The 24,388-nt window shown below is 39.8% G+C and overlaps 3 protein-coding genes and 1 long non-coding RNA gene across 11 annotated transcripts; 3 read left to right on the top strand and 1 right to left on the bottom strand.

The window, feature by feature from the left end:
• The first annotated feature begins 127 nt into the window (after positions 1 to 127).
• LOC135164431 (uncharacterized) lies at positions 128 to 7,622 on the top strand. Of its 7 annotated transcripts, XM_064124781.1 has the most exons (12): positions 536 to 553; positions 1,579 to 1,596; positions 1,909 to 2,011; positions 3,221 to 3,312; positions 4,147 to 4,256; positions 4,939 to 5,061; positions 5,130 to 5,461; positions 5,658 to 5,951; positions 6,022 to 6,212; positions 6,300 to 6,488; positions 6,824 to 6,880; positions 7,093 to 7,622. In XM_064124781.1, the coding sequence occupies exons 1-12, from the start codon at positions 551 to 553 to the stop codon at positions 7,324 to 7,326; spliced, it is 1,746 nt and encodes a 581-aa protein (XP_063980851.1). In that variant the 5' UTR covers positions 536 to 550; the 3' UTR covers positions 7,327 to 7,622. The 7 variants fall into 7 exon arrangements, with proteins under 7 accessions (XP_063980855.1, XP_063980856.1, XP_063980851.1 ...); XM_064124785.1 differs by lacking the exons at positions 536 to 553; positions 1,579 to 1,596 and adding an exon at positions 128 to 269; XM_064124786.1 differs by lacking the exons at positions 536 to 553; positions 1,579 to 1,596 and adding an exon at positions 138 to 273.
• On the bottom strand, positions 6,021 to 22,502 carry LOC135164425 (unconventional myosin-If-like). The gene is made up of 13 exons (XM_064124761.1): positions 22,363 to 22,502; positions 17,868 to 17,996; positions 17,516 to 17,605; positions 17,338 to 17,432; positions 17,047 to 17,224; positions 16,552 to 16,714; positions 16,045 to 16,170; positions 15,774 to 15,902; positions 15,340 to 15,704; positions 13,280 to 14,850; positions 12,510 to 13,138; positions 10,132 to 12,235; positions 6,021 to 10,032 (listed from the first exon to the last, which is right to left on the bottom strand). The coding sequence occupies exons 1-12, from the start codon at positions 22,363 to 22,365 to the stop codon at positions 12,159 to 12,161; spliced, it is 3,555 nt and encodes a 1,184-aa protein (XP_063980831.1). The 5' UTR covers positions 22,366 to 22,502; the 3' UTR covers positions 6,021 to 10,032; positions 10,132 to 12,158.
• LOC135164429 (sodium-independent sulfate anion transporter-like) lies at positions 8,032 to 11,812 on the top strand. Of its 2 annotated transcripts, XM_064124775.1 has the most exons (9): positions 8,032 to 8,169; positions 8,251 to 8,572; positions 9,002 to 9,197; positions 9,407 to 9,627; positions 9,711 to 10,050; positions 10,193 to 10,495; positions 10,564 to 10,709; positions 10,838 to 11,207; positions 11,341 to 11,812. In XM_064124775.1, the coding sequence occupies exons 2-9, from the start codon at positions 8,372 to 8,374 to the stop codon at positions 11,499 to 11,501; spliced, it is 1,938 nt and encodes a 645-aa protein (XP_063980845.1). In that variant the 5' UTR covers positions 8,032 to 8,169; positions 8,251 to 8,371; the 3' UTR covers positions 11,502 to 11,812. The 2 variants fall into 2 exon arrangements, with proteins under 2 accessions (XP_063980845.1, XP_063980846.1); XM_064124776.1 differs by lacking the exon at positions 8,032 to 8,169 and having other exon boundaries at positions 8,371 to 8,572; positions 10,838 to 11,168.
• LOC135164442 (uncharacterized) lies at positions 20,438 to 23,712 on the top strand. The gene is made up of 3 exons (XR_010299297.1): positions 20,438 to 21,341; positions 21,561 to 23,068; positions 23,211 to 23,712. It is a non-coding gene; the product is annotated as an uncharacterized LOC135164442 (long non-coding RNA).
• Positions 23,713 to 24,388: the final 676 nt, after the last annotated feature.

Genomic DNA, 24,388 nt, shown 5'->3' with positions numbered 1-24,388 from the left:
TTTTTCGATTTTTTTCATACACTCCCGCGAGACATTCAATGGTATCTCACCATTTGTATTATTGGAACAAAATGTGCAGTGATAAATGTGGATTGTTAATTAATTCAACGTCACGATAATCCTGAGTTTTCTCGTACAACGATAACACCAGGACGTTTCTTTCTGTCACGTTACGCCGTTTCGCTTGACGCACACAGTCGCAACTGCACGCCACTGCGGGAACTAGGGGTGAAGTCTGTGTGACACCACTACAGGGATAGGGGGACCGAGTGAGTAAGCGAAATGAATAGAGAGCTTGAGAATCTTTGAGGGCTTTTTGTGTCTCGCCCGGGCGATCTTTGCCGTATTCAATTCGTTCGAGAACTAGGCGCAAGCCTTTTTGCGTTGTTGTTCTCTTATTTTTTGATGATTAATTATTATCTTCGGGGTCTCCGGGAACTGGCAAGCGGGTCAGAGCTATCGACTAATGAATTTAGAGAATAAGTACTTATTTTCCATCAATTTTTTACAGAATTTTTTATTGTTTGGACTTGTTTTTCCCAGAAAGTGAATGGTATTTTTGACTATTGATTTTTGGAAGCCCTTAGGTTTTTTATTCCGATTTTGGCTTCGACTGAAAATCTTTTCATTCGATATTTGATCATCAATTTGTTAGGATTCCAAAGCTTTAGAACTCCATGCCCGGAGCAACCGGAAGTTTGTCTAATTAAACATTTGCAGAGCTTGACTATTTCTCATAATTAAATTTCGCTTGACCCCCTTGGCGACGTCTCTGCATTATTGCATCTCTAGATGTACCTTCTTAAATCACTTCCCCAGGTCGAGCATAAGTTGACCCTCTTTTCCAACGAGTGGTCCTCTTAATATTTCGTTAAAACTTCTACGTGCCAAGATGTTGCTACCGCCCTCTCCATTTTTCAATCCATCCTCTTTCCACATCTTACCTTCTTCCTACTTGGACTTGTTGGGTCTCTCACTCGGAATTGTCCACACCGCTCACTAGCTCACTAGTAGTTGTGAAATTCTCAGTCGTGGACGCGTGGTGGATGCATTTGCCAGGCAGTTGCCCACCCAGCGACATTGCCGAGGATATTTTACCCCGTTCCAGGTGCCACTTCCGGTGCTTTGTGAGGAAATTTCACTCAAATAATTCGTGATTAAGTGACCGTATTTGCGAATAAATTGTGAACTAGTCTAACTTTTTTCGCTGCCTCCTCATCTGTGACACCTCCAGGTACGTCAGAAAAGCCCTTCAACCCCTAGAGTCAATCATTTGAATTGTCAACCGGAAGTTGAAAGCACTGATTTACCCGCCTTCACTCAATAAACTTAACGATGCAGATAACGTCGATCACTGCTCGATCAATTCAGCTCCCGTCACCCAGACAACATCTTTTTTTTTGCTTCCAAATGCTCACTGAGGCCAATGATCGACAGAGTAGCTTCACCCCACATGACTCACCCCAACGTTAATCACTCATTAGTATATTCGATCCGCATGTGCCAACCGGCAACCACTTGAATTGTCTCAATTAAAGTTTTGTATTTTACGCAATCATGTACCGGTTCGTACCGCAGGTTCATCAAGAAAAATTCGTGAGTATTAAGGAAAGGAAAAATTAAAAAGGACAGTTGGCAGAATGCCAGTTGCCAAATAAAGCATTAGGCCTTTTAATTATGCAGTAATCTCTGTGCTTGCTCGAGTTAATTATTCATCAGAACTTCGACTCTTTAGTGTGAGTCCAAAGGAGAATCCCAACTGGAATTAAAGGGTTCGATATTAATTTGACACTTGCAATGCCATAGGAACGATATTCTACTGGTGTTTACTATTTATAACCAATGAAAAAATGTATTATTTATGCATCACTGATTAACTTCTTTCTGTAATTTTCCTGGTGATTTCAGATAAGCACAATGGAAGACGCTGACGAGATGGGGACAAAAGTAGAATTATTCGTCTACGACCTGACCAAGGGAATGGCAGCGATGATGTCGCAGATTTTAATAGGTGAACGTCACTGAAATTCAACATATTCTTTCGAAAAATAACTGGAAACGTCAAACGAGTGTCTACCAATATCCTCTGGACTTTATTCGTAAAAATAAATCAATTCCTGCGGAGGTGGATTCCTCTCAGATATTTTAGCGACTTTTTCAAGCCGGCATTTTCGAGTACTATCAGAGTATTCGAGCGTCACTCTGTGACAGTGCCAAATGCAGTCACTCTACCAATATAAATTGGGCGAAAATTCGGAGTTCTCTATTTTCGTGTCTTTTGTCTGAACGGCGTGTTAATAATAAACTGTGAAATATCTTGTCGCGATATACAACGCGATGATTCGATATTTTATTCCAGGGTAATAACGACACTGGGGCTCTTTAACAGGCTCTTTAAGACGAGGTAAATAGACAATTTACCCACAACGCAATGAATTATTTATATGCGAAAAAGCTTGGCATGCAGAATTGCGGAAGCTCGTGGCACGGAAATCACACGGTTGATACGTAAAAATAATTCCCATATTCAACGGTCAATTTAACACGCGAACAGTATAAAAGGAATTAATATGGAATCTCGAGGTATTTTGAGAGATTACGTGCTGTTGCAGTCGGGTTTTTGATGGCCATCCTTGAGACTCATTAATGTGATTTCTCACTCGGAGGATCTCGGAGGTTCCTGACCCCTCGCAGCTGGGGCACCCCAAGATACGGACTAAATTGGCTTAACGAGAAAACCGTAGCCAGAATAGAATACTCAACCCCATGCGACGGTGTCAAGAATGAAAAGGAATATTAAAGAAATGGGATTAGTGACTCACGGAAGTATTTTCTATTTTTGAAAAATGTGGGTCAAATGTTCGGCTTTTGCATAATGCCGAATTTTGCTGAGCGTTGCTCGAGCTTCGGGGGAATGTAAATTGTTGATGTTTGATGGCTATTGTCGATTTTCAAGGTGGAAGCCTCGAGATTGTTTATCAGTGGGTTTACGACTCACGAAATTGTGGTGAAATTTTCTAAATATTTTTTAGAAAGGCTGATTTGTCAGAGTTGAGCTGTTTCTTTTTCAGAAATCATTTCAGAAAATTGAATACTGCAGGGGATGAAGTAGTAAATGAGAAATTTTTCCGAGTATTTGTAAATGTCTTCTGAGTCACAATAAATTAATAATCAATGAATTCCCAAAAATATTCAATAATTCGTTGAAATTTTTCCTCAGGTCGTCACCTGGACGGTATTTGGCATACAGCGATAGTCGCCTACGGTCGTGAGTACTTCTTCGGCCCCTCGGGAATTCAGAGTGTCAGACCCGTAAGTAGAACCACCTAAAAATTCCCCCAAATTGATCAAGTTTAACGACCGCAGAGGTGTTGACATCCTGAGACACGTGAAGATGGAATAAAAACACATCCACACGTTCTTTCAATCTTCCAACTCGTCTCCCTCTAATTCCCAACCCCTCGTTCCTCCGTTTCCCTCTTCTCCCTCAATTTTGTCCCCCAGTACAAGACGGTAATGTCAGTGGCATCACCGGCCATACGATACTCTCTCGGTCAGACGGTGTTGTACTAAATTTGGTCTGGGTGATTTCTAAATATAATTCACACCACCCAGCTCGGGTGGTACACTCACGCTCTTCTCATACTCATCTTGGGCGTAACGTCTTAGGGTTTAGAAAAGCCTGCCGGTAAGTCCCATCAAAGTTGTACAGTTATCCTCACATTGAACCCCGAACTCTCCTTGTTGGTGTCCACTGGCTGGCCATCAAGTGTTTATCATAACTCAGTTGTCTTGTGGTTAATGTCCTGTCACGCCGCATAACTACCAGATTAAACCGACAAATGTCAGCATTTTCATCAGTGAAGTGCCAGTTCAGAATAAATTTCTCTTCCGGAATTACGTGAATTTTCGCTCCTACGTACGTTGGAAAGTATATTTGGTAGACTTTCTTTTTCAACACTCATTATTTATTATTCTCAAAAATTGAGGAACGGTAATGTCTTTCCGGACGAAAATAAATTGCTTAGAAAAATAAATTCAGGAAACTGCGACTCGCGCTTTCCAGCTTTAACTTATACCGGACTCCTTCGCGATGATTCTCTAGAGAACAATTTTCCTCAATGATATGAAACTTTTTATTTTCAGGGTGGAACTGTCCTCGGGGAACCAGAACGAGTTGAGAAGCTCGGTGATACATTTCTGCCATACTCAGTGTTTTTGGAGTATATCAACGGTCTTGGTACATCTAAATTTGCGTGAGTCAAGTTTTTTCACACGATAATTCGGGTAGTGCTTTGATTTTTTTCATTACTGCAGATAAGCATTAAAATATTGGACTCGTAATCCTCAATAACTATTAATATTTTTTTTTTTTTTTTTTATTTATTTTCCTTTAATGTTACAACGCATTTCCGCTGTTTTACATCTCCTCCCGCCTAGCCTTTCTCCTCTCTTCCTCCACTTTTGTTTTTCCCTTCCCCTGCGGTGCCATGGGACCGACTTTTTCCCAACTGTACTGCATTTGCACAGGAGTAGAGGGAAACCATGGAAAACCTCTACCGTACAGTCGGCCGATAGTGCAGGGTCCCAGTGTACCCTTCCGTCACACTGACACGAAGGGTACAACTGGGTCTCCACACCCGTGCCTTCCGCACAGTAATTTTTGAGCGAGCGAACGGTGTTCCTAAACGGTCACCCATCCAAGTAGTATCCCAGTGGAACGCTGCTTAGCCTGGATGATCGCCGGAGCAACACCACACTCGCCCAACCATTACAGTCGGTTTCAATAACTATTAATATATTTGTTATATTAATATATAACGAATTATATTTACGGATTATATTTTTCGTTGAAAAAAATTAAACTCAAAACCCGAATTCCTCTGCGATGACACCTACACAATCTCGAAATGAACTATGAAACATTAATTTCCTCAGAACTGGCTCGTACAATCTTCTACGGTTAAATTGTAACAGTTTCTCGGACGAGGTGAGCAGTTTTCTCGTGGGCAGTGGTATTCCAAAATACATTTTGGATTTGCCAGAGGAAATTCTCAAGACGTGAGTAGACACTGCGACGTTGTTCACATGTTTATTCAAAAATTATTAATAAATATTTTCTCATGCAGACCGGTGGGGCAGGCATTAGCACCACTCATTGAATCTTTGGCGAGTCAATCCAGCGCTGGTTTTACGGTTGGACAGAGATTCGTTGAACCTAGGATACAGCGGGAAGCATCACCTGAGTACCAGTTGCTCAATAGTGAAATTGAAGAGGCGAGATTAAATTCAATTGCGTTGGAGGAGAGGCGCAACGTATTGAACGAGAAATTAGCTAAGAAGGAGCGTAAGAAGAAAAAGAAGAAGAAGGAGAAAAAAGATAAGGTGTTGAGGGAGCTCAGTGGTAGTGAAAGTAATAGTACTGGTACTAGTAATTGTGCAACTATGGCAGACAGTGAGGGTTAGTAGAATTTTTTTCTGGTAATAATTACAAAGGAAATAATAGCAAAGTTTTCAATTTTCGAGGAAAAATGGGTTTTTTGTTAATTAGGAAATAATAGAGATAGTATTAATGAGAGCAGAATAGAAAGATGAAAAAGGCGGTGGAAACATAAAGATGTTCCTAAATTAATTAATTACACTGTAAACAAATATAGTAGCCGAAATGCAACCAACAAATGGTGACATGGGAGCTGAAATGCTGCCCTCAGAGCGAGCCCTTGAGATGGAAGCAGCGGAGAGGCGGGAAATTGAAGAGAGAAAACGACAGAGAGATCCCCCAATTGTATTCAAAGATCTGTTGGACGTTGTTGCTGAGTTCGAGGCACTTGTTGGTCTGCTAGAAGGGAAATTGAATGAAACTGAACAGACTAATCTCGAAGAGCTGCGTCAGTACGTCCTGGAGAATGAAGGGTCCTGGGCGCTGGGAGATAATTTCCTCAACTTTGTTGGTAAGTATTTACGATACTTCTGCGTATTTTCCCTGCACACATGCTTGACTTTTACTCTGCTCACCCTCAGGACGAATCCTTTATGATAAGTCACTGGAAAGCGCTGCAAGGGTGAGGCTACTTAACATCCTCAGTGCAGCAGCTCTGAAAGACGATGTAATTCTCCTGTTGCATCAGGACAGGAGGGAACACATAATCATGAACTTCGCATATGATATCGACCGTCATCCAGTTGAAGAGCAACTTCCTCTTGCACAATTCGTAAGTCCACATCTATGTGACTTTATAAAATTCCCATACCTCTGAATTACTGAATCAAAATTCAGTGAACTATTTGTTATTGTCTAGATGGCAAATATGTTCGAGAACCTCAGCAGTTCAGAATGGCTCCTCTACATTTCGGAATGGCAGCACAACAACCAAGGAATCAGTAACATCAGAGTAACGACAAAAGTGTCAGTGCACTCCCTCCTCTCAGACTGCCCCGACCTCCAGGCGCGTGGCACCGCGATAATCCACAACCTCGCCTGCAAGGAGGTAAAAACTGTGGTCTGTATCCTTCTGGCTTTTCGTCTAACTTATTCCACAACTGATGACAAATAAAATGTAACTCGCGTTCTCCCATCTGACTTGCATTAAATCGTCACCGATAACAGAACGATGTCTAACGTTATCCAAACAGAAGTGCTGCCTTCCGAGTCGTATCATTAACGTCTATGTATTCAAAAAAACGAAAATAAGAACAACAGATAAGAATGTTTACATTGTCGCTGAATGTACAAATGCTTGTTGATTATGTTGATGACATGCAAAAAAAATATGTAGGAAGGGTGGAATGGATTTTTCTGTAGGGATTGGATATATTTTTTCAGAAAATGAACAAAAACAAAGCCCTCCGGCAACTATTACCCAAAGGCAGCGCTTCTAAGGTACCTATCCCAGTTACTTTTCCCCTTCTATTCGTGACTGCGAGGTGAGTCGACGTTAGACAACCATCACTCATCATTCGGTGTTTGGAGGAACCTCTGAAAATCCGTCATCTGATTTTTTTTTTCATTTTCTGTTGTCATCCTAGATTACTTCATACGTCTTCTCAATTCGTTGGGTAAATCATGCAATGTTTTTTCCCTTACTTCATCAGGTGTTTGACGACGTAGCAGTGGAACTGACAATGGCCCTCCTCCAGTACTTCAACGGCAATCCCCCAGAGGAGCAGCTCTTTGCCTGCATGAAAGCGTTGGCCCGTTTCACCCAAATTAGCGGACAAGAGGTGCCCCAGCTCATCCAAATGATCGGACCTGAGCCCAACAAATTTCGAGGTATATCGCAACGAATCGATGACATGATCGATCAAGTCAACAAGAAACTTCGTTGATTTGCTCTCGTGAATGGTTTTTTTATAGGATTTTTATTGATTATTTATTTAATACCGAGTTAATGGGCTCATAATAATTCTTCCTGTTTTGACATTTTTTAATTATAATTTTTACGAGAGAGAAATTTGAAATTTTGGGTGAACGACAGTGTTTGGGAATAATCTGGGGTGATATTATCTGTGCCACGTACATGTTAGAGTACTTTGTTGTAATCGATCGTTATGAATAATGTACAGAGGATATAACAATTTTATGGTAATATATTATTTGGTAGAAATAAATATATGAGAATAGAGGTTTTGCTGCACTATTACCCCGCACTCACTGAGAGGTCATTTTTCCATTTGATGCTGAATGATGAGAGGTGGGATGAGATGTGATGAATAGTGTGTAATTGAAGCATATGAGGTGATTCTAGGCTTCAACTGTTCGTAAATGTTTCTAACAAGGTCTTGCATAGAGCTGAGGGGTTTATTGCCTCCATTTTATGGATAAGTCTGTACATCGTCATGGTCGAGGCTTCTGGTCTTTCATAGGAAGGTGTCAGGAATTTTCTTATCACTCGCTGTATCAACGCAACTCCTGCTAATGTGCTTATAATTTCCATTGTGTTATTTACATCAGGCTCATGGAGATAATGAGAATGGGTTTATTTGTAATCGTTGTTTGATATTTAATCGTGTGTGTGCCAGTACTACGTTGCTACCGCATTGTGCGAGTACATCGTGATATTGTCGTTAAATCGTAAGTGACCATAATCAGTTAAAAATCCCAGTGCAGATCTCAACAATCGAGATGAAATATTGAGAGAAAATAGTGAAAAAGTGATAAAAGTACAGCAGGTCATTATCACGACACAAGGAAATTTGCTCAACTTGTGAATAAAAAATTATCACTTGGCAATTTTTTATCTCTCCTGGTAGATGACGAGATGTTAACATAATTCTTCATTGATAACGATTGCGATTCACTTTCTTATTCACTTGATGAATACATCGGTACAAGTAGGATTGATTTGAAGAGTGAAAATAAAGCCGACCAGAGATGGAAAATGGGGAGAGCAAGGAGACAATGCGGAAGAAGAATGCAAAATTCTTCATAAATAAGTATGTTCCAATAACGAGATGGCTGCCGAAATACTCACGATTTTACGCAATTTCTGATTTCATCGCGGGAATTACTCTGGGACTCACTATGATACCTCAGAGTATTGCTTATGCCGGACTGGCCCATCTAACTCCGCAAGTACGAACAAGATAATATTTTCTATGTATTCATTATCGAGGTGTACGAATAATGAATGAATTGAATTAAATAGTGAAACTTCATTCAGAATTGGAATTAAATATTGATTTTTTTAGTTTATTCATATGTGCGAATAATTCCAATTTGTCCAAACTGGAGAGAAAATCGACTTTTGTCAGATTCCAATTTTTTCGCGAAGTGAAACTTTATTTTATTTAAAATCACTCCTAGCGGCTAATGACACTCTCACAAGGTCGCAACTGTTTACAGTCGGGATTGAATGATTCGAATTCAATTCATTATAAATTACTCTAAATGGGAAATATTCACACACCTCTAATTCATTGTATGCGGAAGGAGAAAAAAGTTAAAAAACATATTCAGATTATTTCGATAATATCATAAAATCAAAATGATTTTTTCATTTAGTATGGTTTATATTCTTCATTCATCGGTGGATTCGTCTACATTTTTTTCGGAACAATCAAAGAAGTCTCCATCGGCGCAACCTCCTTGATGGCCCTCGTTACCGCCGAATTCACCAGTACAAAAAATCCGGATTTTGCGGTGCTACTCTGTTTTTTAGCCGGATGTGCTGAACTTTGCATGGGAATTTTCAATTTAGGCAGGTGTTTGAAAATAATTTTACTAACGATTACTGTACAGCTGGAACCGAAGGTAAACTACGGACTGGCACTCCTACTTTTCATTTTACACTGTTAAAAAATTTTAGCTCAAACTTCCACCGGACTTAGACTTCCCATCACATTATTTTCTTGAAGATAAGGTCTTTTGTGAAAAAAACACGCCTAAAAGAAATTGTCCATCTTTCAGGTTTTCTAGTCGATTTTATATCGATACCAGTAACGTCTGGCTTCACCTCAGCCACATCAATTATAATCGTTATTTCTCAACTCCCCGGATTAGTCGGTGTTAAGATTAAATCAGAGAGCATCATACATACTTTAGTACAGCTGTACGAAAAACGTTGGCTAATACGATGGAACGATACTGCACTGGGTATCACCTGTATCTTATTTCTCTTGGCATTCCGAGTGAGTTTCATCGCACAAATTAATGTCCCCGCTTCCAAGCGTCCTTATCATTACGATAAAGCGTAAAATACTTCTATTTTTAGAAATTGAAGGACATACCGTGCGATGCGATCAAGCGTCGAAACCAATCAGCCGGAATTTTGCTGGAGAAAACCCTTTGGTTTCTCTCGATCTCTCGTAATGCACTGATCGTTGTGATCACATCTACTATCACCTTCAGGTATCATCAGGATGGAGAGTATATATTTAACACTGCTGCCACTGTGAGACCAGGTCTTCCTGAATTTTCCCCACCTCCTTTTTCCACTCAGCATGAAAATGTCACGTATTCATTCTACGAAATGTGCTCCCATCTCGGCTCAGGGATTATTATGGTTCCACTCATTGCTGTTCTGGCTAATGTTGCTATTGCAAAAGCGTTTGGTAAGTTTAAATATATTAATTACCAGCACATTCAGAGGACAATTATTGAGGCTATGAAATTCTATGAATCAAGCTAATTACCCCTAAAGTTTATTCTAAACTTTTCCTCGAACGTCTGCGGGAGATTAATCTTGAATTTCAGTGCGAGATGGTCCGGTCGAGGCAACGCAGGAAATGCTCACCCTGGGTGTGTGTAACATAGCAGGAAGTTTCTTCAGATCGATGCCAACTTGTGGAGCCTTCACCAGAAGTGCTGTGGGCAGTGCCAGTGGCATACAGACCCCCATGGCTGGCCTTTACTCTGGAATTATGACCCTTCTAGCCCTCAGTTTCCTTACACCTTATTTCGGATTTATTCCCAGATCCACGTTGTCAGCTGTTCTCATCGCCGCTGTTATTTTTCTCATCGACGTGAAGATCATGAAGGTCTTGTGGAGGGGCAACAGTGAGTGGATGAAGTTGTCAGATCCATAAATTGAATTATTTGCATTATATTCTGTCTTTTTCTATTAGAAAAAGACCTATTCATCGCTGTGGGAACATTCATCATCAGTATTTTGTTGAACGTGGAGACTGGATTGTTGTTTGGTACTGTTGTCAATGCTCTGTTCCTGCTTTATCTGTCTGCAAGACCAACGGTTGAGATTCATTCCAGAAAGGTAAAAACACAACGAGAGAGTATAGGAAAAAATATAAGGGCGTCTAAAGCCCTCTTTAAGGATATTTTATGAAGAAGATGAGAACTGTCTTATAATCGTGGCTATCGATTTTTCCTGTTGCATTTCAGACAGTTCTAGATGACAAATATGTCCTCGTTAAACCAGAAATAGGCCTGTTCTACCCCGCAGTATCGTTCTTGACGACGAAAATAATCAAAGTAGCGTATCGCGAGGCACGAGGAATTTACCCAGTTGTTGTAGACTTTGAGAGGCTTCAGGGTATAGATTATACCGCCACCAAAGGGATTGAAAATCTCATCAACGCATTTGAGGGAAAATCTCAACAGCTGATATTTCTCCACGTCAGCCCTTACGTGGTTAATTCAATCGAGAATTTCGGGATGACGAAGAAAATCTACTTCATCGATTGCGAGGATCATCTCCTAAACGTTTTTGCCAGTGAGTCGACAGAAATCGACGTGGTGCATGAATCACCATGTAAATTTTACGATTTATTTACCATGTTGAATATGTCTCATCGTAGTTTTCCATTTGTTGTTAATACTATCCAGCTGGCTTCGTTGTCGTCCCTTCAATGGAATTAATAGTTTTTTTATTATTTTTGCCACAGGTTTAAAGAGAAATAGAAAAGAAGAGGAGACAATAGTGGTGACCTTCAAGGAACTCCTTGAAAAATCAGAAAGCAAAGAGCCTGAACCCCATCCCGAGGTGGAAGCCCTCCTACCGAATCCAAACTCCACCTTAAGAGCTATTGATTCGTCGAATCGATGAGAAATCTGTCCCCCAGAAACAAAAGAGCTTTAGAACAATCAGAAATCGTTTCATCAATCGAATGCCACCTACTTCGTGGTAATGCCTTAACGTCAGGCACGTTCACCATCGTAGTTCCCGCGCTACCTGTACGTAATTTGGCGGTTGAAGCTACTCCATAAGCGTTCGCAATCTCTCCTATGATCAACGGCCGCAAGACAACAGTCAGTGCCATAAAAATTATATCATCATCATCCCTTATAATCTCTGCCTCTCTATGTTCACATTTTCTACTAACCAGTAATTACACAAATAAATCACTGAACTATCAACGATTCTCTATCGATATGGAGCGAACCTATTAAAAAATATCATCTTTTACTAATCTGTCGGCCAAACGGCTGTTGGATTTTTTATTTTTTATTTAGTAATAAATCAAAAAGTAACGAACCATTTTAAGCTTAATACAAAGAGGTACAAACTTAGTACAAATGATAGAATCATCTGTGGGCTATCTACATACTAATTACTCATGAATGGACTCCATGTCTCCATTAATCGTGCATCTAATGAGCGATTATCAAATGATCGATTGCCGTTTCAGTGTATCTTTGGAAGGTTTTATTCAATTCTAAAAATAAGGTAGAAATGGAATTATAAATCATTATGGGTAACAGTTTAAATTTTTTCTACGTAGTTTGAGGGAAAGAGGCCAGTTTTCCCATTCATTCTACCGTGCCACCAACCGCCTTCATCTGAAAGACAACGTATGAATTAAATGATTAAGTAATGAGTTTAAGTATTATAAACGAATAATTGCCAGTACTGCCAAATTCCGTGAAAACATACGTCTTAGGGATTTCCTTATTTTTCGAAATGAAAAAATAAGTGCCTCAAAATTATTCAGATCACTCCATTTTTCTCCTCGTAAGTATCAAATCATCTTCATAATGAACTGATCAAGCAGAAATTTAGGCAATTAAGGAACCCATTTCCCGTTAATACAAAATTATGTTTAACATAACTCACGTTCTTTTAATACTTCAATGACATCCCCCTCCTTCAACGCCAATTCATCCAAGTCTTGCGGACTGTAATCATAGAGAGCTCTGACTCTAGGAAGATTGGAGATTGAAGGTGGCCTAGGTGGTGCTCGTTGAGGTTGAGATCCCTTATTTTTACCGCAATGCATTTGAAGGGCAGCAGCTAGCCGGTGATTGGGATCATCTATATCAATGACTCCTGCAGACAATCGATTATCACTATTTCTGTTCTCCGTCTTCTGATTGGTGGCGAATGGATGGACCATCGGTTGATTTGGTGGCGCTGGATCTGAAGGTGGGGGAGGAGCTCTCAGGAGACCCACTCTTGGCGCTCCCGAGGGATTCACCAGTATTTTACCTAGGGATGCTGATAGTCCAGCGACTTTGTTATTATTGTTGTTGATATTGTTAAGTGTGGGTCGAACGTTTGGTCGATTAGGTGGCAGTTGGGGTCTGGAACTCATCGGTGCAGCATGAACGGTACTTTGGACACCTGAGAGTGTCCTTGGTGCTGGTCTTGGTTCGCTGGGCATTGAGGGCCTTGTGGGTCTCGAATTCTGGTTTATTACGGATGAATTATTCTGGAGAGATGGTGCAGGCCGATGATTCACAGGTCTAAAGATGGAAATAAATCAATTATTACAGACAAATGGACGAATTTTTTAACATATTAATTTACAAATCGAACAATCTGTTTTTTCCAACGATAGGGTACTATGCAGGAGTTATGAAAAAATTTAAAATTTCAGAAATTACCTTGTTGCACTCCTCTGTTCTGCAGCTCTGCTTGGTCTCGAATTAGCGGGTAAACCGGGTCCAATAGTCACAGTCAGAATTTTTCCACTCGAGTTCAAAACTTCCTCATCCCCCCAGCCAGTTTGCGTAAACTTGACCTGACGAGTGCCGCCTCCGCCCCAGCCCTCCTTCTTAACTTTAAACTCCAAATTGTTGCTGAACCTGATATTAAGTGGATGCCCCACAATTTCCAGATACTTTTTGCTGAGTACAGATAGAAATTCCGTCTTAAACATAACTTGTAGAAGACTTGCATAGTCCTCCTTGACATGAATGATGACAAAATCGTCTTGCAGAGTGCTCAGAGAAATATGACTGATCTGCTCGAACACCAGCTTCCTCTTGATAATCTCCTCCAAAACCCTCTGGCCCCTGGCAAATCGCCCCTTCCCCGACTTGCCCGGCTTCTCCGCTCGCCCAATCAAATACAAACAATTCCCCGTCACCACCAGATCTCTCCGGCACATCTTGAATCTTCTATCATACTTCCTCACAACTTCAGCGAAGAGAACTTTCTCCCTTCTCCCAAGAAGACTCATGAGTCCGGGCCTTCCATCGAGGCCGATATAATCCCCAACGAAATTCCTCTCCAGACTCGGTTTGCGTCTCTGCTTATGTCGATACATTATGTCAGCAGCTGCCTGTTTCTCACTGTCCTGTCTCTTCCTGGCGAAGAACTTCTTGAAGGCCTTCTGAATAATTCTCGCGTAAAAATTGAATTTTCTGTCTCTAGCCTCCTCCAGCATGAATATACTCTCCGGAGCTTTGATGAAGACCTTGGTGGTACCCAATTGATACTGATTCTCGTCAATGTGAATGCTCGACATGATCCACTGAACCCCTCTTCTCTCATCTCCAGACCAGATGGGCCAGGTTTCACGCGTCAAAATGGCGTATCTATGCAAAAATTTGGCGAATGATCTTCTATAAGCAAAACCCGCTCTCCTAACTCTTATGTTCTCCTTCAAGCCCAGATACTCGACCTGGTGCTTCACCCGCATCTGATCCCAGTCACGCGCCTTCTTCGTTTCGTTTGGCTTTATGCAACGAATGTAGTGCGGAGTGCACTTCATGAGTTGTGCAACAAGTCTACTTGCCTGACTCCTGATTTTACTTCCTGCTGTTGTCGGTTTTTTAAGAGTCTTTGTTTTTTTTGCGTCGTCCTCCGGGGGATACAGGGACTGGATGAGGGGATTGGTGCTGCTTCTCATCAACTCGATTAAATCCGTGAAGAGGACATCCCGGTTCTTGTCGCAGAATCCGTCAACCGAGTAGGCCACCTGTCCGGCGTAATGGAGAATAGCGAAGCCATCGCTTGTTCCGAGAAAGTGAGGGTGGGTGTTGGAGGCTGCGGAGAGCTTCTTCTGTAGGTCAGAGTCCGCTGAACCTGTGCCACTGTGGAGGGTCGCACAGATGTCGTCTAGGATCAAGAAGATACCGGGGGGACGTTTGCCTTCGAGAAGGTCAACAACTATCGCGTTATTGAAGTAGTCAATTGGCGTCCATTTGATGTTCTCTGCTATGTACTCTTCCTAATTGATTGATTAGAGAGATTAGTGGGATGCTGCGGTGGTTGAGGTCATTAGGGATTTTTTAAGTGCAATTCACAGGTGGATGGCATTGCTCGAGAATTTATGAATTTATCCACTTCGAGAATTACATAACAAGTTAGTAACTATTGGTTGCGTAACCGAAGTTTTTAGATGAGTTGGAAAAATTAATCAGCCGTTTTCAATGAACTTTGAATCAAATAGAAATATAAAGTACATATGTTTTTTCCAGAAGTTCACAATTCATTTCCTCATGTTCAAGGGTTGATTTTTCTACTAAATTGAGTGAAAAAAAAATTTCAGAAATAACTATTTAATTTTTCTAATAGAAGTGACGTTTTAGAGAATATTTGTTTTTATTTTTTCTTCGACTAGGCTACGAAAAAATTATAAAATAGTAAGGACCGACTTGAATCCTTTTGTAGCCTAAATTTTCATGCTTTTAAGGTCCTAATTATTCCATATTCTCACCTGTTCTGCTTTCAACGTCAACTCAATAAATATCTGTTGCAATTTTTCGTTGACGAAGTTAATGCAGAACTGTTCAAATCCATTGGTTTCAAATATTTCAAATCCGTATATATCGAGAATAGCTATTTCAAACGAGTCTCCAGTTGTCTGCATGGCTGAATTGACACGTTTCACTAAGTAATCAAACAACCTGGCATAAATATCTTTGGCTAGTGCATCACGCGTATAAAGTGCCTGTGGTACATTGAGTGTTACATCAACACTCTCCGACTGACTGCCCCATTTGGACTCGAATTCCCTCGATGTCAATTTATGGGAGAGACGATCCGCAGAAATGCCGAGTAGAGACGATGGGAATTCAAGTGCTGGAGTAAAAAGAAAATGAAAATTTGTTATTTACAACGTTGAACGCAATTTACAGGGCAAATACCTGCCTCTTCGGTCAGCAATTTGGGAGTAATTTCCGTTCTCCCGGAATTTAATGCTGCCTATGTGGAGGATACCAGAGACTATCCTCAGGAGGTTTGATACCTCGGTTTCTACAATTCCCATAACACTCAAGGCTGCAAAATAATTGTTTGTTTGATCCTTTGTTTCATTAATGAGGGCATGGGGACGTGGAATGATTCATAGATATGAATATAAATAGATTTGTTATCCTGAAAGTTGATAAAATTTGGTGTTCATCCATGTTTGAATTATTACCTTTCAAGGTCTCTTGAAATTCTTTAGCATCGGATCCACCCACACGATCAGCTTGCCGGAGGGCAGTGCCGTCCCAGTTCATCAGGTAATCGCAGTTATCAAGCTCTTGTCGGAGTCCTAACTCCGCTGATAACACAAATGAAAAGATAAGATAAAAATATTCGTCTAATACTCAACGATGAAAAAAATTTTGTCATCTTACTGATGGCTAAATAAATCCACTTTCATTTGTGAAAAAAAATAGAACTAACAGACCATTAAAGATTTATCTGTAATTCCTTAGGATTGAAAATTTCTCATGCCAATCAATCATGCGTATATCCTATTCAATCAGCTCGTGTTTCGCCGTATAATTGATTTTTTATAATGGAATTTCTACCGCCAGAGGAGAATACGAAGAAATCCAGGACGCGAACATTTTTTTTTTAGTTCGTTGAGAATTAAAAGAGAATTGCAGCACGTGTCGTCAGGGGAGAATGACCCTGATGGTAGGGCCCCCCTACTTACATTTCATCTGCTCATTTGCGCCAGATGCCAGCTGATAAAAAATGTGGAAGTTTCTTTCGCCAATGTTGTGCCTAACTACTCGAGATTTTTCCAAGAGGAAGTTTGTGATTTTACCGCCAATCGGCTGTCCACCATCTCCAAACTGCATTTCTACGTATTTGCCCTTAAATAATAAATGCATTTTTTAGTTATGAATTTGCTAGGTAAATAGTCAAGTGGTTAAAACAATCACATTTGCGCAACAACTTGTGTAAAATATTTAGAATTAATTATTGAAGTTTTTATTTTTTTTTTAACATGTGAATTTTGAAACAACTAAAATTACTCCGAAACTACAGAAAAAAAATAATTTTTTTCCCAAACTTTTTATCCATAAATAGGACGCCATAACACTAATGTTGAACTTTTAAATCAAAATATTCATGGAAACATGCGATTATTCACGTGGTTTCCGGTGACCCACGACTGTCCCCCTGAATTCATTCATAAACTCACAAATCGGCTGCTGTTATTGTTCCTGATGGTCTTAGCATTGCCAAATGCCTCAAGCAGTGGGTTGGACTCCAGGATAATGTCCTTGACTCTCTGTACGCGTTCACCACCACCGCTTACCCTCGATACATAAGCCATTATGTACTTGGCTGCAACCGTCTTGCCGGCGCCTGACTCGCCACTGTTTCATCGTAGCGGTGATGAATCAGAACAGAACGAGTTGAAAAAAAAAATTCAATACAAAAATAATCACAGAGACAAAGAGTGCATTTTTGAACCACACGTATGACAAACCTTATTATGACGCACTGGCTCTCTACGTCTATCAGCATGTTGCGATACATGTCATCCGCTAGACCATAGATGTGAGGTGGATTTTCATACGGAGCCTGAGCAATTAAAAAATAATGTACACAGTTAATACCTCAATATTTTCCCGTAATTATTGCACGAATGAAATTTAATTACTCACCGCACCCTGGTAAATCTGCACCTCCTTCTCCCCAAAATAGGGCATCTGTTTGAACGGATTTATCGATACCAAAACAGGTCCGATGCACGTCTACATGTTGAATAGAAAATTTACATTGAGGAAAATATAATCTCAGGTTCATTAAATCGTTATGCAACAGCTCAATGGGTTTTACGTAATGTGCTGCATCTACCAGGCGTACAATGGCCCCCAGGGGTCACTAGACTTTCAGCTAATGCACCTGAGATGAACACTTGAGCGTGAGAAATTCTCATCCTCTCAATTTCCTACGGTTGAAAGTAGCAACGATGGGGGCTGTTGAATCATATTAATTTTTATTATCAAAGGATACGAATATGTAGTCATCCATATACCGCTTCCGTAGATTATCCATAATTGCCTCCTCGGTGATCTTTGGAAGAAGGACCATGTCATCAACTCCCGACACTTTGACATTCTGACTTTGCCAGTGATGCTGCACCTAATGACGCAAGTTGTAAAGAGAAGTTGTTACAAGTTTGAGTTATTAGTACAGTGGTGAGTCGGTGAAACGAGATAGATAATTCCCGTCTCACTTTGGCTTTCGTTCATGTCGCGATATTAAAGGGAGTGGTAATTTTCTCTTTTATTTTTGCGGTTATATCTGTTGTAATTTGAAGTGAAAATATCAACTGAGGGAACAGTGAAGAAATGCCATTTTCATTTCTTCAGATATATTTTCCCAGCGGAAAAGATAATTGCGACTGGAGAGACAAATGTATATTTTTTTTTTTAAACAACGGATGTAAGAACTGAATAGACTCTATTGACTTATTCTTTCGATGATTCATTGTCCTGAGTCATTGGGCTTTTTACTATCAGTTTTTGAGATTGTTAAATCTCCTTAAGAATTTACTCGAAGAGAAAAGTGAGTACGACAAAAGGTGTCTGCACAAAAATTTCCTTATCTCCTTTGGTTTTGAAGATACTCATCGAGCACTATTTTGTCTCGTGGTCTAATACACTGTGCCATCGATTCAATGTATATCTTATCGAAACTCCGAGACGTCATAGAAATTCGAAGGACTGAAAGGGGAAATTATTTAAAAAAAAAAACGGATTTCGCCGAGATTGAAAACTCATCGTTTGCATTTTATTTTCTCGGTGTTTCTTATGAATATCTCTGACTCAACCGGAAATACGGGAGTTCTTGTCTATAAAATTTGCAGAGTGAAATGACATCCGCAAAAAAGGCTCCACGAGCATTTCATATCTCTTCTTCGGAGATATTCATCACAAAGTAAAACCAAACATTGTGATATGAAAATTGATAGAGCTCGTGAACTGATAGAACACCTGATTTATCCTTAACAAACTTGGTCAGCTGTCAGCAGATTGGCACAAAAAATATTTATTTTATTACAAATGGGAGAGTTATAATGATTCAAACGTGTGAATATTATTTATTCTCTTTTATTTTATACGCTCGAAAGGTACAACCTCTCCGGTTCCTTTCCTCAGACTAACTAACTAAAAAGACTAAAGGGTCACCACACCCTGGACCTGATAACTCACATTAACACTGGGCCCACCCCTACACCTCCTATTTAGACCCACGAAAACAGCATACCCATCATACCCCAAACTTCTCAGAATTTTCACCCATAAAAATGTTTTCCAATCTCCACTGGAAACACGAGAAGAAAATAAATACCAATCGTACAAAGACCTATTCAATCTAACTGTAAATTAATTTTTGATAAATAGTTTGAAATATAAACTCCGATAGATTTTATATTCATTAAAAGTTGACAAATTATGGATTAATCCAGGAGGTATTCCATGTAAACCAAATTTTCTGTTAAAAATTGATAAAGTCTCATTCCGATAGTCTAAATATTGGTGAAACCATAAAACAAAAGGCACGCATTCATAATAAATGAATTCCTGGACGTGTAAAACGTCATTTCATTCCTACAGAATTTCCCCTGTACCATTGTTACAGCTATGGAACGTAAAATCTCAGTTGCCATCTGTAATTTGACCTCAGCTCTAATTTAAACGGGAATGGGAGTGTCGCGTCCGTCTGGCAAGTGCTTCCGCTCCATGTAAATGCCTCGGAACGAGTCCAGTAATTTTTCATTCCCTTTGTAAATGTGCATTCGACGTTTTACACACGCGTTGATGTCAAATCTTATTGTTTGTATGAGCGGTAAAAAAAATAAGTGAGAGAGGGAAAATGAAGAGAGAGTAAGAGATATACTTCCGTTTACGGTTTCGTTCGTTGGCTGTTGACGATAGTGGGCTATTCGCCGGTGTATAACGGTACATAAATGTTTTGAAACGAGAAATTGCTTATGTACATGTATTCCATTGTCGGAGGGCCCAGGGACACCGATGACTTTATTTGGTTTAATGTTGGGATTCAGCCTTGTCGGGGACGAAGGAAGAATGGATTTCCACAAGTGATTCATTCGAGATTAAGGTCGACACTTTCTTGATAGGATCGAGGCTACGCTCTTCCTTTCGTTGTAGAATTCCAGATATTTAGGGAAATTTGTCGAGTGCTGATTAAATAATTATCCAAGAATTTATGTTCTCCGAGCGATACAGAGAACTCGTGCTCTGTGGCCTCCAGGCACTGGCATATTATCCTGAAGAAATTGACAAATTGTTGGAGAACTGGAGGAAGAATGCGACCGAATACTAGACAACTTATTCATCAAGTGAAATATCAATGTTTTATAAAAATAGGTCATCTAGCGAAAATAAATCATCTGTTAAACGACAATCACACTTTATGTGCATATACTCAGATGAAAGATGAAGAGATTCTCGAACAACTCTTGTTCGGCCCAAAGAATTGTTTTTAGTTGAACTGAATTTGAAAGTCCTAGTCATGAATAATTACTGTGCACTCAACAGAATCCAACTATTCAACAGGCCAAGACGATATTTTTTAGGGTATGAAGATATTTTATGACGGAAAATTTATCGAGATTGGAAGTTTTAAAAAATATGAAGAAATATAACGAATATTAATGCCGAGGATTTTAATTATCCAGGATTCCCTTCACCTACTGTACATTTATTTTTCCGATGAGTCACGGCAATTTTTCGCCTCTTTTCCTGGTACATGTTTTCATTATTTGCTGACAAGTATTCTCGCGTCATTCATCGTACCAAAACCGTGTAATCCAATCAATGCCGACATGGTATTATTAATATGGGCCACAGAGAGGCTCATCAATGCACGTGGCCGCACAGAAAGAATAATTTAATTATTCATGGACATTGTAACTTTGGAAAACAATTGAAATAACTACGTGAAGTTATTCCTCGTGCTGGAGTTCGCATTTCAAACTTCCATTACTTTACCCAGAATAGAGGGAACGGAAAACCAATTTTTCAAGTTTCCGAGGGAGAGAGAGAGAGAAGCGTTTGCCGGCAGAAGCTCATCCAGATAATGAGACTTTTTCTTCTGTGTACACTAAGAAACGAAAATTGTCATCCGTTTCACATCGGTGAGCTCCAGTTGTCTCTTCCATGGCTTCATGCTGTCTACACTCGACCAACATCTACGATTGCCCGACAAACAGAAAATTCCCCTGAACAGAACAACATTACCTGGTGGATATACAGTGACACTTGTCATATCTTATCAGACCCGATACACCTCAATTTGCACTTGTTTGAATGGATCGCAATAAAAATGAGTGGAAATTCAAGAATTGGAATCGATTGAGAGACATCTACAGAGGTTCGATCCTCTATTTTTTCATCCTTGGACGGATAACAGCGAGAGTCACGCGATGAGATTCTCCAAAACTATCTCACTTCACAACAGGTAGTTAAGGTTTTCTACTATTAGCCAATTCGAATGTACAACGTGGAGAAACGAAAGGGACCGGTTTAATTATCGAACTGCAATTTTTAAGAGTTATTAAAGAACGAGCAGTCGCACCAAAAAATTGCTGGTGGGAAAAATCAAAATTCTGGTATGGGAAAGTGGACTAATTATTTATAACTTGTAATTACAGTCGTCCATTCATCATTTTTGTTTCAGCCTTCAAGAGCTTTTCAGGAGGAAGGTGAATGAGTGAGTGAGGAATGAATGATAAATGCATTAGGGACTGAATGAAAATTCAGATTATTTAAACGCTGGATTAAAGCACAGGAAAGTGCTTAATCTGAGGAATTTTTGACCTAAATGTCAGGTGATTGAGCGATTGCCCTCGGGGGTTTACTTTTCAAGGAATTAATACTTCATCACTACTTAATTTCTCATTATTCAAATCACAACAATTAAATATCAAAACGTGTAACCGAAAGCTGAGGGTTAATTAGTAAAAATAGAATAGAAACTTTAGAAATGAGGATGACAATAATTATTGACTTAGACTTCAATTGAATTCATTGATGACTTTGATTGTGATTCCCCAGCTTCATTAATGTCTACTATTTATTATGAATAATTGTCTCGTTGCACATCAAAGAATTTTGAGAATAGGGAATGATTTCTAATTGATCTGGAAAATCACGAATTCGGCCAGTTGAATCTTACAAAGACTCATTAACAGATAACCGGCAACTCCACATAAAAATGATAAACTTTGGAATAATCAATCTATCAAAAAATAAACCTCAATTCTACTAATTTAAGTTTCATTATTGTTTCCAATTTCCATCATCTTAATCATTGATATCCCCTGAAGAGTCAAATGGAATTGAAGATAAAGAAATTGGAACAGCAGGTCTTAATAAATTGTCTAATGTTGGAAAATAAAATGCGACATTGAACATGAAAACCATTTCTTCTAGTTGTGGATAAATGGTACCAGCATGAATGGTATGACGTGAAAACTTACCATTGTGAAAGTGTTCCGAACCAACTCAAAACAAAAACACTAAACTGTTATCACTGAAATCACTTCACGTGTTTGTAAAATCAATACGGCGTCCCCGGAAAAATGTGTTGTAACATTGTGATGAGTATTGACTAAATGCGCATCCCGGCACAGTATAAATCCGACTGAAGTGTCTCCCGGTGTTGTGAGTAATTCGTATGACGTGATACTCCTCATACGGATAAACGAATGACTCAGAGAAGATGTTAGAGGAGTGTAGCAAGCGCCGCGCCGCGCCACCGACTGATCGTGAGTGAGACCAAGTGCCACTGGCCGTGTGGCCGTTGTGCCAGTCCCCACGAGAAAACGTGTTATTTCTATTTCCCTCTTTTTTCAATTTTTATTCACTCATTCACATTCAGCACGAACACGCGGGCGCGACCGCCGAGCGCCCACATTTCATGAGGGACATTTCTCATTGCGAGGACGAGGATGAGGATGATGTCGAAACACTGTGAGAGATTATTGTACCAGGGGCTTGATGAAATTTCTGGATGTATTTGACGTTAATGTTTGGAAATTGTCAGGGGGATTCGGGCTCCATCGATTTTCCCGAGACACCAGGTAGTTGCGGGGGTCGATGAACCTTCGGGGTTGAAGGCAATTTGACCTAATTACGTTGTCAATGTCAGGTGGTCCATTGTCACTGCGATGCACACGGTCATTGGTAAGTTTACATTTTATTGAAAATTGAAATAATGCGTTAGTTGCATTGGATAATTTTTTTCGTTAATTATTTTTGTTTGATTATAGATTTTGAAATTGATTAATATTTTTTTTAATTGAATATTACTTTTTTCTTTCCCCAGATGGATTATTGTCCTCGAGGACGTCGTTGGAACGAACCCCATTTGCCAAACATTATGGAGATTATCCGGAACCCCTTGAATTGGTTTTTATTGGTAATTTTACAATTAGCAATAAGACAACTGTATTGTTAGAACAAGCATGAAAAATCGGGGGCAGTGGCAAAATTGTCGTATTATTTTTCTTGGATTAGAGATCTTGGAAGTAATAAAATCTCTCGTCAATTGAACTTGTTTCTCTCACCAGAATGTTTATTGCCTTAAACGAACAAAACTCTATTCTATGACGACAATAAATGCATTCAAAGTTTGTTGAAATGAGAATAAAATAATCAATAAGAAATGGGGATGTCGATCGCGTGGCGATTGACGGCCACTTGACCCAATTGAGTTGGACACATCAGGTGGTCCATTGACGTGATTTCCCCACTTGATTATTTTGTTTCCATTATTATTGTTTTTTCTCCCGATGAAGGGAAGTGGAATGTTTAATCGATTGAGTCGAGAGCGAACATCACAGCTGCTGCGGAAGTTTTTAATGGTTTCATTCCGAGTAAACAGCGCTGGCGGAGATCAAAGACTCCTGTCGGCGGCTGTGACGCAGACTAATCAAGTCATGTTGGGGAGCTTTGGGGGCAATTAATGTGCTTGCACTTCGTTGTTGATGGAGAAATACAATCTTCCTGCCTTCGTAGCAGATCTTTGTTTATAGGTCACCGATAATAGAATCTTCGAGACCTGATAGCACAATGAATTAAGGACAGGAACCAGCAGAGCTTTTTGCTGAACCAGAAAGATCTTCGGAATAATTTTGGAATGATTTTTTATAGGATTTCTGTAAGGTATTCCAAAGGCAGATATTTTTTCACGTGAATAATGAGGGACGATATTCCAGTAATTATCATAAATTCACAGTCTCATCTATTGAGAGAACTCGACGGTTGCGTCACGCGAATGGGGAAATGGGGGGAGTCTCGTACGAGAGAACTATTTTTTTAGAAATTGCGTAGGTCATGCTATTGGAGATGTGATTTGTCATTTGCCTTTCAAATCCACAGGACCATGAAGTTGATTATTTTTCCGAATAATTTAAAACATTCCTGGGGGACGGAAGAAGGTGTCAGGAAACAAATTGACGGAATTGTCAAACGCGGATTCGGCTATAATCAGAAAAGAATAAT

This window comes from Diachasmimorpha longicaudata, chromosome 7 (assembly GCF_034640455.1).
Source record: "Diachasmimorpha longicaudata isolate KC_UGA_2023 chromosome 7, iyDiaLong2, whole genome shotgun sequence".
Taxonomy (NCBI): Eukaryota; Metazoa; Arthropoda; class Insecta; order Hymenoptera; family Braconidae; genus Diachasmimorpha; species Diachasmimorpha longicaudata.
Note: the sequence above shows the minus strand (reverse complement) of the source record. Positions and strands in the feature narration are given on the sequence as shown.

Coding starts and splice junctions, on each gene's coding strand:
- LOC135164431 (XM_064124780.1), top strand. CDS start 1,558: ATGTACCGGTTCGTACCGCAGGTTCATCAAGAAAAATTC. Junction 5,462..5,657: donor AACTATGGCAGACAGTGAGG/GTTAGTAGAATT, acceptor AAACAAATATAG/TAGCCGAAATGCAACCAACA. Junction 5,952..6,021: donor TAATTTCCTCAACTTTGTTG/GTAAGTATTTAC, acceptor GCTCACCCTCAG/GACGAATCCTTTATGATAAG.
- LOC135164429 (XM_064124775.1), top strand. CDS start 8,372: ATGGAAAATGGGGAGAGCAAGGAGACAATGCGGAAGAAGAATGCAAAA. Junction 10,051..10,192: donor TGCTATTGCAAAAGCGTTTG/GTAAGTTTAAAT, acceptor CTTGAATTTCAG/TGCGAGATGGTCCGGTCGAG. Junction 11,208..11,340: donor CGTGGTGCATGAATCACCAT/GTAAATTTTACG, acceptor TTTTTGCCACAG/GTTTAAAGAGAAATAGAAAA.
- LOC135164425 (XM_064124761.1), bottom strand. Junction 17,433..17,515: donor TGCAGATTTACCAGGGTGCG/GTGAGTAATTAA, acceptor TTAATTGCTCAG/GCTCCGTATGAAAATCCACC. Junction 16,171..16,551: donor CGCAAATGAGCAGATGAAAT/GTAAGTAGGGGG, acceptor TTGTGTTATCAG/CGGAGTTAGGACTCCGACAA.